The sequence below is a fragment of the Engystomops pustulosus genome, chromosome 2 (assembly GCF_040894005.1).
Source record: "Engystomops pustulosus chromosome 2, aEngPut4.maternal, whole genome shotgun sequence".
Classification (NCBI taxonomy): domain Eukaryota; kingdom Metazoa; phylum Chordata; class Amphibia; order Anura; family Leptodactylidae; genus Engystomops; species Engystomops pustulosus.
In genome coordinates, this window is record NC_092412.1 from 58,023,279 (window position 1) to 58,035,038 (window position 11,760).

The following is an 11,760-nucleotide window of genomic DNA, read 5'->3' on the forward strand; positions in this document are numbered from 1 at the left end:
ATTTATTCCCCTGAAAGACTAACTTTTTAATTTTTTTTTTTTAGATGATTTGCCCAGGAAGCGATCACCTCAGATATACAAACCACCTACACCTGAAATGTTGGCCTACCTCGATTTCAGTGTTAGCACCACTGGCATGCTCACAGGGGTAAAGGTATGTTCTCTCTATAACCTGTCCAGGAACTGATATTCTGCAATCTTCTTCTAATGCATCGCTGTAGAAACCTGAGACATCAGAAGTACCTTCAGGGTGCAGTCAAACGTGCTGTTTAATGTACGCATTTCGATGAAAGATTTGCCTAATTATATTGCTGTTAACATTTGTGTTTACAAATCTCAACCTTTAACGCATATGTTAACATTGTGTTAATATCACATTACCGGGTTGCATGATGTAAATGCGAATGTTATCAGCAATTTAATTAGGCAAATCTCTCTTCAGCTGTTGCAATGCGTTTTGCAAGACGTGCATTAAAGGCCATGTGTGACTGCACCCCAAAAAAAAACCCAATATGGCAGTCGGTAAGGGCTTGATGCCCTTACTGAAACAGGAAACAACCACAGATATAAATAAAAATGTGTAAAATGAAGTAAAAAACAAATATACATACAGAACACCCCCACAATTAAAGAGAACCCGTCATGCAAAATAACCCCCCTAAACTAAATATATTTTCATAAACTGCCATTAGAGAGCATTGCCTCTATCCCTTCATTGTCCCTCTACATGCCTGTAAACCTAAGCAATGAGGTCCTAAAGCTGTATGCAAATGACCTGTGAAATGTCCAATGAAGCATTAGCATATTCAAGCTGTCCACTCTATTCATGAGTGGGAGGCACAGCCACACCCCCAGTGCTTGACTGACAGCCTGTATAATGATGTGAGGCTGTATAATGATGTGCTTCCTGGTGCTGGTGGCCACGCCCCCTGCAGCATGTGAGATACAGCAGCTCCAGGCTGCAGCCATGTTACAGCAGAACATGTCAGATTCATGTGTAGCTGATGTCTGTGTCTCTCACCTGTATATTAGGAGGATGCAGCATGTCAGCAGGTAAAGCACAGACACTAGCAATGCTTTACTATACATTACACACAGACATGAGCAGGGGGAGGAGAGGGGAGGGGGAACAGGGGTGACATCACTGCCTCTGACCATGTGACCAGCCTCATTTACATGATAAAAATATGTGATTTTACAATGAATAATGTATGCAATAACTAGATAAAGGCTGGGATGGGATCCTTGTGAGCTGCTCCAACAGGTAGTGGTGACAGGACAAGTGACACAGACCTGATGACAGGTGTCCTTTAATGTAAACTTTACATTAATCAGTAGGGTTGGTGAATATAACAAACTTTCTTCACTTATTTTTAACTCTTCCCCTCCCTCCTAAATTTAACCGTGAAGCAAGTGAGGTAGAAGCTGAGTGAGACGGATACTGACTGAGGAAACGTTGCTGTTGCTCCTGTATGATCCTGCTGCATCTTCTGCATTAAAGTTGCTAAATTAAATGAGCAGATTCTCCTTTAGAGATTGTGAAAATTGCAGTGAATATTGGTGAAAATTGCAGTGAATATTGGTGAAAATTGCAGTGAATATTGGTGAAAATTGCAGAATGCAAGTATTATAGTGGCCAGAAATAAACATTATTCCGTTAGGCACTTCAGGACCTGTGTCTAGGGCGTTTTTCATTTTTGGAACTCCTCTTTTTATTTCATCATTGGCCAGATCACCATCACGGAGTAGAGTCAGACTTGGTCATTAACTACAGAAAAAGTCATATAGAGAATCATAGTATATAGCAGTGGTGGCGAACCTATGGCACGGGTGCCAGAGGTGACGCTCAGAGCCATTTCTGTGGGCACTCAGACCATCGCCCCAGGACAGAGTTCACCAAATAAGACCAAATCTTCCTGCAGTCCCAGGCAACTTAAGCAACACTTCTTTGGCTGTTTGGAACTCCGGGAAAAGTGAGACGGTGTTGTCAGAACTGCATTATCTTTGAAGGTCATTCTGCTGAACCCTCCATTCTTTCTCTACAGAGAGACCCTGGAGAGAAGCTACAACAAGAGTCTGATTTGCCCTCCTTTTTTCAACTGTATTGGTTGCCTCAGGTGGCCGATACGATTGAAAGATGTGGAAGAGCAGGTAGCAATAAGTTACTGCTTAAAATGCCATGTTGGCACTTCACGGTAAATAAGTGAATTTTGGTTGTAGTTTGGGCACTCAGTCTCCAAAAGGTTCGCCATCACTGGTATATAGGAATGTGGGCCTTTAACAGGGACGTATCCAGACTCCGTGCATAGGGAAGAAGAAGCAGAAAGTACGGACCTGAGGCAAATTGCAACCAATGACACCATGTACACGGAATTTGTATGATCTCCTTGTTTCTCATTTGTTTTTTATTATTCAAGGAGCTGGAACTAAAGATTTGATAAGAAATACAATATCATCAGTTACTAAAATGTATACATTGTGTGTAAAAGGCTAAAACATAGAAAACAGTTGTAGAAAATAGTATTTGTGTCACAACAAGACAGGACAGTGCCGTGTGTATAGGGAGCTGGGTCATTTTTTTATTATTTTTTTGATCCTTTCCCAGGTGGTGAACTAAGATGAGCCCCTTGACCTTAATTAATGTTAATCTCTCTTCTCCTGCAGATGTCCCATGGATCTGTAAATGCACTTTGCCGGGCGATAAAATTACAGTGTGAGCTGTACTCTACACGCCAGATTGCCATATGTCTGGATCCTTATTGTGGACTTGGTTTCGTACTATGGTGCCTTTGCAGGTTGGTTGAAACCCATGAAATGCTGAGAATAATACTGAAAAATAGTCCAAGTGTCTGTCATTCTCTATCTTTGCACTAGCATTTATTAAATAGCCACATTTATATCCCAGAGCTGTGGCCTGGTGGTTAGCACTATTGCCTTCAATCAAACCACGGGCAACATTTAAATGGATGTTGTGTTCCTTTTTATGGATGGATGTTCTCCATAAAAGTCTGGATAAACCTCCTAACAGGGTTCTGAAAAATCCCAGGGAATGAAGGGAGGGCCTGGATAAGTAAATGTGGGTGTATTGCCTAGGTGACATCACCTGTGATTGTCTTTACGTTGTACACTACATATACCATCCCGAGCCATATGCTTTGCACACTACAATCCTCGAGTACAAGGAAACATGAACTAATATTATTATTTTTATGTTTTCATTTACCTGCAGTGTTTACTCTGGTCACCAGTCTATATTAATTCCTCCTATGGAGTTGGAATCCAACTTATTCCTTTGGTTATCAGCAGTGAGTCAGTACAAGATCAGAGACACATTCTGTTCCTATTCTGTAATGGAGATGTGCTCGAAGGGACTCGGGACCCAGATTGATGTGCTGAAGGTAAGATCTGTACATGTGTGTGCATGTGTCCCAATACCAGTGTACAATAAAGCTACAACACAAAAAAAGTGTACACAGCGTACATCAAAATGTGCATAACGGTAAGGGTGTCTCATTTACTTCCCCCGTGGTTTTAGTGTCTTGTCTTTTTCAAAGTGCAAAATATGTCACGATTGATTTCTTGCGACAATTACTATTGGCAACAGTTTTGTATGCAGGCAGTCCCGGGGTTACGTACACGATAGGTTTTGTAGATTTGTTCATAAGTTAAATTTGTAACTGTATATTTTGTAAATGTAATTCTGGAAAAATTATATTTTGGTCCCTGTGACAATCGGATTCTGAAAAATGTATTAACTGTAAAGCTTTATTGCAAAATTTTAAAGTTGATGATAGCTGCGCGGGACTAAAGTTCAGTAAATTTAGCTTTACCGGAGGTCACGGTGAGCTGAGAGCTCTGTTTGTAACTAGGAGTTGTCTATAAGTTGTCCTTAGGTTGGGGACCGCCTGTACATGTTTCACATTTATTTTATCTTAACATGGAATACAGACAAGGACTGTGTATAATGTGAATAACAAAAAGCTTATCAACACCACAGTCCTGCTATTGTTGATGAATAGGAATTGCATAAACAGCAAATCTAGATTATTTCCTTATTATACTTCAGTAATCTATTGTTCTCCCATACAGACACGAGGAATAAATCTGTCTTACGTACGGACGTGTGTAGTGGTGGCAGAAGAACGACCCAGAGTTGCCCTCACCTACTCCTTTTCTAAACTTTTCAAAGATCTTGGTCTGTCTCCTCGTGCTGTCAGTACCACGTTTGGATCAAGGGTCAATACTGCAATATGTTTACAGGTAAATGCATGGAATGGACATACCTGGTCCATCCACAAAATGTCAATCTTCTTCTGTGGATTTACAATGGATACGTCCTCATTCAGTAAGAAAGTGATGTGAGGTAATATGCGAGGTGCTATGTGGTAATATGCAAGGTGCTATGTGGTAATATGCGAGGTGGTATGTGGTAATATGTGAGGTGCTATGTGGTAATATGTGAGGTGCTATGGTAATATGTGAGGTGCTATGGTAATATGCGAGGTGCTATGGTAATATGCGAGGTGCTATGTGGTAATATGCGAGGTGCTATGGTAAAATGCAAGGTGCTATGTGGTAATATGCGAAGTGGTATGTGGTAATATGTGAGGTGCTATGGTAATATGTGAGGTGCTATGGTAATATGTGAGGTGCTATGGTAATATGCGAGGTGCTATGGTAATATGCGAGGTGGTATGTGGTAATATGTGAGGTGCTATGGTAATATGCGAGGTGCTATGGTAATATGCGAGGTGCTATGGTAATATGCGAGGTGCTATGGTAATATGCGAGGTGCTATGGTAATATGCGAGGTGCTATGGTAATATGCGAGGTGGTATGTGGTAATATGTGAGGTGCTATGGTAATATGCGAGGTGCTATGTGGTAATATGCGAAGTGGTATGTGGTTATGATATGAGCATCGTAAATTGAGAACTTATCACCTTGCATATTACTTTAAAGCACCTCGCATATTACCACATAGCACCTCGCATATTACCACATATGTGAGGTAATATGTGAGGTGCTATGGTAATTGGGAGGTGGTATGTGGTAATATGTGAGGTGCTATGGTAATATGCGAGGTGCTATGTGGTAATATGCGAGGTGCTATGTGGTAACATGCGAGGTGGTATGTGGTAATATGTGAGGTGGTATGTGGTAATATGTGAGGTGGTATGTGGTAATATGTGAGGTGGTATGTGGTAATATGTGAGGTGGTATGTGGTTATGTGGTAATATGCGAGGTGGTATGTGGTAATATGCGAGGTGGTATGTGGTAATATGCGAGGTGCTATGGTAATATGCGAGATGCTATGTGGTAATATGCAAGGTTATATGTAGTAATATGTGAAGTGGTATGTGGTAATATGCGAGGTGCTATGTGGTAATATGCGAGGTGCTATGTGGTAATATGCGAGGTGCTATGTGGTAATATGCGAGGTGCTATGTGGTAATATGCGAGGTGCTTTAAAGTAATATGCAAGGTGATAAGTTCTCAATTTACGATGATCATATCATCTGTGATACTCCAGTCACATCCAGAGCTGCAATCATTTATCAACCATTGGATCATCTCAGATGCCTACAGTTCTAGCTGTGACTGGAGTATCAATCTGCCATTATCAGTCTTAGTATAAAGTAGCTTATGTGTGCGGTAATATGTTTTCAGTTGCCCCGCTTACATCATATGTATCATCAGCCAGAGCTGTGTTGCATATCTGTGCTGTTTAATATGATTTATGATTTGTGAGCACTTACACTCTAAAGAAACTATCCTCCAAGATAAGGAGAGTCAATAAGAATGAACTTCAATAAGTTATAAAGAATGTTTTTTTTCATTTCTTTTCCAGGGAACCTCAGGGCCAGATCCTTCTACAGTGTATGTGGATCTCAAATCCCTTCGGCATGACAGGTATTTTTTCATTATGTAGTGAAACTTTTGTAGCAGTTATATAATATATAGGGTATGGTCTTTAGTGAGAGGTTGAAGAAACCAGACCTAATCCTGTAACTGGCTCTGCTTGTGCCCAGCGTGGGGGCTGTCTACACTACGGGGGTCTTATTTCTTCATTATTGATGAGTGGACAGCTGGAAAAGCTCTGGCATCCCAAACCAGAGCACATTGAGAGAAGCCGGTCAGGTGCAGCCTGCTCTCTCCATGCTGTTAAATAGTTTCATTGAAGTTTCTGTATATTCACGTGGTTTGATGGTTAGCATTTTGCTACCAATTGTATTAATAATAATTATTATTTATATAGCGCACACAGATTATGCAGCTCTGCACAAAGCACAGCCCTTTGTATATATGTATATACTTGGTGCCAGACAGAGAGATATCATAGTGCATATGCATGCTTCGAAATGAATGCAAACCCAGATTATCAGCCATCTCACAACACAACCAATTCATCGTCCTGTCTAAAATGATTATCCTTGCTAACATCTCTGCGGATGCCAACATTGTGCCATCTCTGTTGGTGCTGGCAGTCTGACAAGTGGCAGGATAAAACCTGCTGCAATGCCCTTCATATCATATCCAGAGACGCTGGGAATCTCATGAGTTGCTTCTTGTATTTAGCAACCACTACTAAAAGTTACAGTGATTTTGCTATAGCTGGGTACAGGGTGTATAGTATTACTTTTTTTTTTATCTGTCATGAAAAACAAGTCACTTTTTATACAAAGTATATCACTATTTATAATCCATTATATTCACTATTTCTGATATTCTACTGCATAAATGGGATTCTACAGTATTGGAAAAGACAGCGGCTTTCTACAATAACAGTGCCACCTCTGATCACAGGTTGTGTATGGAATTGCAGTTCAATCCCATTCACATCATTGGAGCTAATTTTGGATCTCATGGACAGGTATGGGGCTGTTCTGGAATAAAGAAGGCATGTTTTCAACCCCTCTTTGAAATGGTCACTAACTATTCAGCAAACTTTGTATGAATCCGTGGTAGACACGACTACAAGGAACTTGCATTATATTTTTTTATTACAGAAATGTCCTTCTTTCTACTATTCACTTAGGCTCTTATTATCCCCTCTTTCTCCTTCCTTCTGAATCTGCTTTTCACTCTGAAATTTCTGTGAACTTTTTCTTGTTATCAAGGAGACAGAAGCTCACTGTGGAGTCAGATTACATAGAAGTCTATGGAGAGGGGAGGGGGAGCAGCAAGTCACAGGAGCAAAGACTCCACCCACAAACTGAAAGTGCACAGCAGAACGTACAGACCGTGAAAGTGAAAATTATAAGTCATGATCCCAAAACACCACATGTAGTCACACTGGGCTAACGATTCCAGTAGTGGATGGTTATAGTTGTGGTATGATGATGGCTGCCCAGGCCTATTGATGAAAATACAACCACTGACATTGCTCACTTCAAATATTGTTGCCATGAGCATCATATTCAGTGGGCGGAAAAAAATACTACAATAAATGGGACCATACACCTCATTTGTTGGACTCTATCTTGCCAACTGGATCACCCCCAATGCCATCTTATTCCACCTTTTTTTTATAGAAAAGAAAGATTGGGAATGTATATTTCAGCATGTCTGATCTGCTGTTAGGGGTGATAAGCTGCTATCAGATCTGTTATTACTATATGCAGGCGGGTGTCAGAGCTGAGCTGAGCTCCAGCCCCCGAAACGCTTGGCCATTTGCCTATATCCTTGGAAATAAACAACCTTTGAATGTAATGAAGTAGCTTGTCCCTATATTTCTGGTATTTTTGCATTTTATTCTCTATATTCATCTGGACGCCAGTGGATGCTGCAACAGTTGACAAAGGGGTTGGTTCGGGAATTCACTACCTCTTTACTTGCTGGATTCTGTTGAATTTTATTTTTACTTGAAATCTAAGAATTGCGCTGAGTGTACTTTTTTTTGTACATGTGTATGGACAGGAGGCTGATGGGGCTGAATTCATACGTTGTGTTTCAACTATGCTTTGAAACGCTATGCAAATGCCGTGTAGAGGGCCTTGCCCTGATCCCAGATACATTTCCACTGAAACACTTGGTGGTGCTCCTTCCCAATCACAATTGTGCATTGTTCATATGCAAAACACATAGGAGGACATTTATCATTAGGCGGCTCCTTGAGACAGTGCTATGACTGTCTTTGGAGCTATGCCGCTCTGCAGATTCATTAAAATGGATTTGGCCCTTTAATAAATGTTTTTATTCTCTTTTTGTGTCCGGGACTTTTCTTTCAAAAAGTCACAAAAAAGGCGCAAAATTCATAAAAAGTCACAGCACGTACACCAGCAGGAGGCTGGAGGGACTATGTGATTTTTTAAAAAAGTCGCAAGTCATGAATCTAACTTTACACTAGCAATAGTTCTGTTTATGCCAGTATAGTGAAGTGGCGGGAATAGTCATCTGTGACTTTTAAAAAGTCGCAAAAACCCTCTATGCAACTTTTTGTGCCTTTTCTTAATCCAAACAAAGCTTAGCAAAACTAATGATAACTCTCCCATATAGTACATGTCCCAATCGCAAGCGCTTCAGTGGAAAAAGTATATGCGGTCAGGTCAAGCCCCTCTCCGGGGACTTTGAATTCCAATTTAATACACAATTTAAATGTTGCATGTGAATGCAGCCTCATTGATAACCATCCAGTAATTTACATATATCTGTGGTATTGGCACCATCTGTTATTGAATACACATCCAGCTGCTCTCCACCTTCACATTGTCTCTAAGTCACCTGCAGCAATATCACATGGAGCTACACAAAAGACCCTTTGTCTGCAGTTATTATTATGTATCTTTATAGCTGCCGGTGAACATTGGGTTTAACATCTCTCACTCACATGGACAGTTGTATGGTGATCTTATGTGTACTCGGGGTAATCCGCCGCACCTCTCTATTGTAACATTGGGCATCTCTGACCTCACCTCACTATCCGTAGGTTGTAAGGCATATAAATGTATACTGTACAATGTTTTGTATCTTTTATATCTTGTAAGTGAAAAAGATATGAATTAAATATTTTGTCTCTTTTCAAAGGGTACGCTTAGTGGAGAGGGGGTCTCCTCAGAGTTTGCTTCTCTTGGAGTCTGGAAAGGTAATGCGCTACCATTATAATAGATGAATACATCCTCTAATAGTGTACAGTGTATGTCCGTGTATGGTTATTAATGGTAAGTTAAGTATACATTGTATTTTATTGTTCTTTCAGATTTTACCTGGAGTCACAGTGATTATTGTTAATCCAGAGACCAAAGGACCCCTGGGTGATTCTCATCTTGGTGAGGTAGGTGCGCTCTGTAAACTGGGTAACTTTTCTTATGGTCGAGTATAGATATCTGGATTATTATTCATTCCCTCTTCCTTTTAAATTATATAATTTATTATAAATGTAGACCTGGGTTTACCATTCGGCCTTGTCTGACAAACCAGTGTTTAAAGGGAACCTGTTACCAGATTTTCTGTCATTAAACTACTATCGTCCTCAGGTTGTAAAATGTCATCTAGATCACCCTCTTTTATGTGACATTTCATCCATTAACCTATAAAAAAATATCCTCCAAAGTCTTATGGAAAATGACCAAAGAAGAGACGTATTTTGCCAGAGAAAAGTCAAGTTTCTCCCCATAATCTCTACAGCGCCAACCAGAAAAGGGTCCGTCTCCAGGGACAGGAACCTTAGTCCATAAATCTTTACTCCACCTTTTTCCTGTTCCTGGTGGGAGACCAAGTAGTCACATCAGTGAGGTTCCCTGACTCTCTAGTGTTAATCGGAACAAGGGGGGAATAGGAGTACCTGGGATACCCAAGGTGGTTGGAGCTTTCTCCTGAGTCAGGGAAGCACGGAAAGGAGTGCTGAAAGCCGCTAGTTGGCAGCATGAGTGCAGGAAAGGCTTACTAGGCAGGGCTTGCCACCATCGGCTTATTCCTATGCATTGTCCTATGCAATATGCATTGTCTCCTATTAGTATCAAAGCACCTACATTCTAAGGCTTTACCCTGCGGAGAAGCGGTCACTCTGAGAGTATTTACAAAGTTGGTATCAGAGATGGCATCCTTCATAAAAAATAAACAAGGGACATTTGTTCCACATCTCAATGACTTTGTATTATTGGGGGGATCAGAGGAAGCAGTAAATCAATAGATAACATGTGTGCAGCAAATCTTCAGTTGCCTAGGTTACATGGTAAATCTGAAAAGGTCTTCCCTTATCCAAACAAGATTCAAGATATTTCTGGGGATACGGTTGGATTCTAGATGCCAAAAATCTTTCTTACCAGAGGAGAAGATAACAAAGATACAGAAAGCAGTTCGGAGCTCGAGTCTCCACAGATCTCATACCACAAGAATGGTAATGGCAGTCCTGGGACTTTTCACTGCAGCAGTCCCAGGTGTCCAGTGGGCACAAATTGTACACGCATCGTCCACAACTTTACATACTAGACTTCTGTGATGGAACAGAATTCAGTTCGGATCAGAAGATTTTTCAGATTATTCTTCATTCTGTCAGGTGGGGGTTAATAAAAGAAAACCTTCACAGCGGACTACCTGTCCGCTACCTGAGACGCAAGCTCCTGGGATTGGGGAGCTCAATCAGGAGGACTTTTGTTCCTGGGAGCCTCAGAGGATTCAGTGATAAACGAGTCATTAAACTACAGCGAGTTGAGTATGACCCTGGAAGCCATAAGCGGTATCTATGCCTTTTATTCTAGATTCGGACTTGAAAATAATGTAGGACAATGTGCCGGCAATAGACCCACTCCATGGAGAGGCCGCTCCACACCCCAGTAGTCTCTGCTGAAAATTTGCATAAATAAAAGATAAAGAATTAAAGTTCTTCTAATGAATGTTAAAAAATACTATAGGGCTAACGGTTATATCAGCAACCTACTATCAGACATACCTTATTAGGTAAATCTTGAGGGTAGGTATGCTTTAAGGGTATGCCGTAGGGCGGGCACACGTCAGCGTGCTGGAGAGGAGGGATGAGCACTGCTAACTCCTCCCCGCTCCGTAGAGTAGCGCAGGGCCGTGCCAGCGCCTTAACACGGCGAAATATCGGACATGTCCTATATTTAGCTGTGCACTCTCACGGTGCGGCGAAACGTGTACTCACCACAGTGACCGGGTGCCACAGAAATCAGTGGTGCAGCCACATATTGGTTCCCATTATGTTTGTGTGAATGAGCCCTAATGCATAACTTCATGACATTCATGTTTATGTGACTACTGATTGCACATTTATTTTGCCATAGATATGGGTGAACAGTCCGCACACAGCCAGTGGATACTACACTATATATGACAGTGAAAGTCTGCAGGCTGATCACTTCAACACCAAACTCAGCTTCGGGGACACTCAGACACTTTGGGCGAGAACTGGATATCTTGGCTTTGTCCGTAGAACAGAACTAACAGCAGCAAGTGGAGGTAAAGTAATGATCTAGTGTTGTATACATTAAATACTAGCAACATCGACTCTTCCTGTAGAATTTTTTAATGGCTTTTTTTTCCGTCTTTACTATAGAACGGCATGATGCCTTATTTGTTGTTGGAGCACTGGACGAAACACTGGAGCTGAGGGGACTGCGTTACCATCCTATCGACATTGAGACATCAGTGTCACGCACACACCGGAGCATCGCGGAGTGGTATGTATGACATAAATGTTTGTATAGTGGTATGGAGAAAGATGGCTATAGAATAAGTCTATTACTATGATAGTGTCATCGTAATGAAACATTTCCTCTCGGTTCCTTCCTTTGAAATCAG

General features: G+C 41.1%; 1 protein-coding gene across 3 annotated transcripts in view; it reads left to right on the forward strand.

Moving 5' to 3' along the window:
- DIP2B (disco interacting protein 2 homolog B) overlaps nucleotides 1–11,760 on the forward strand; it is a 137,254-nt gene that overhangs the window by 117,935 nt on the left and 7,559 nt on the right. For all 3 annotated transcript variants that reach the window (XM_072134746.1, XM_072134745.1, XM_072134747.1), the window contains 9 exons: nucleotides 45–154; nucleotides 2,665–2,795; nucleotides 3,230–3,398; nucleotides 4,090–4,260; nucleotides 5,852–5,913; nucleotides 9,028–9,085; nucleotides 9,200–9,274; nucleotides 11,244–11,418; nucleotides 11,516–11,639. In XM_072134746.1, the coding sequence (XP_071990847.1) occupies nucleotides 45–154; nucleotides 2,665–2,795; nucleotides 3,230–3,398; nucleotides 4,090–4,260; nucleotides 5,852–5,913; nucleotides 9,028–9,085; nucleotides 9,200–9,274; nucleotides 11,244–11,418; nucleotides 11,516–11,639 (1,075 nt within the window). The remainder of the gene's footprint in view (nucleotides 1–44; nucleotides 155–2,664; nucleotides 2,796–3,229; nucleotides 3,399–4,089; nucleotides 4,261–5,851; nucleotides 5,914–9,027; nucleotides 9,086–9,199; nucleotides 9,275–11,243; nucleotides 11,419–11,515; nucleotides 11,640–11,760) is intronic.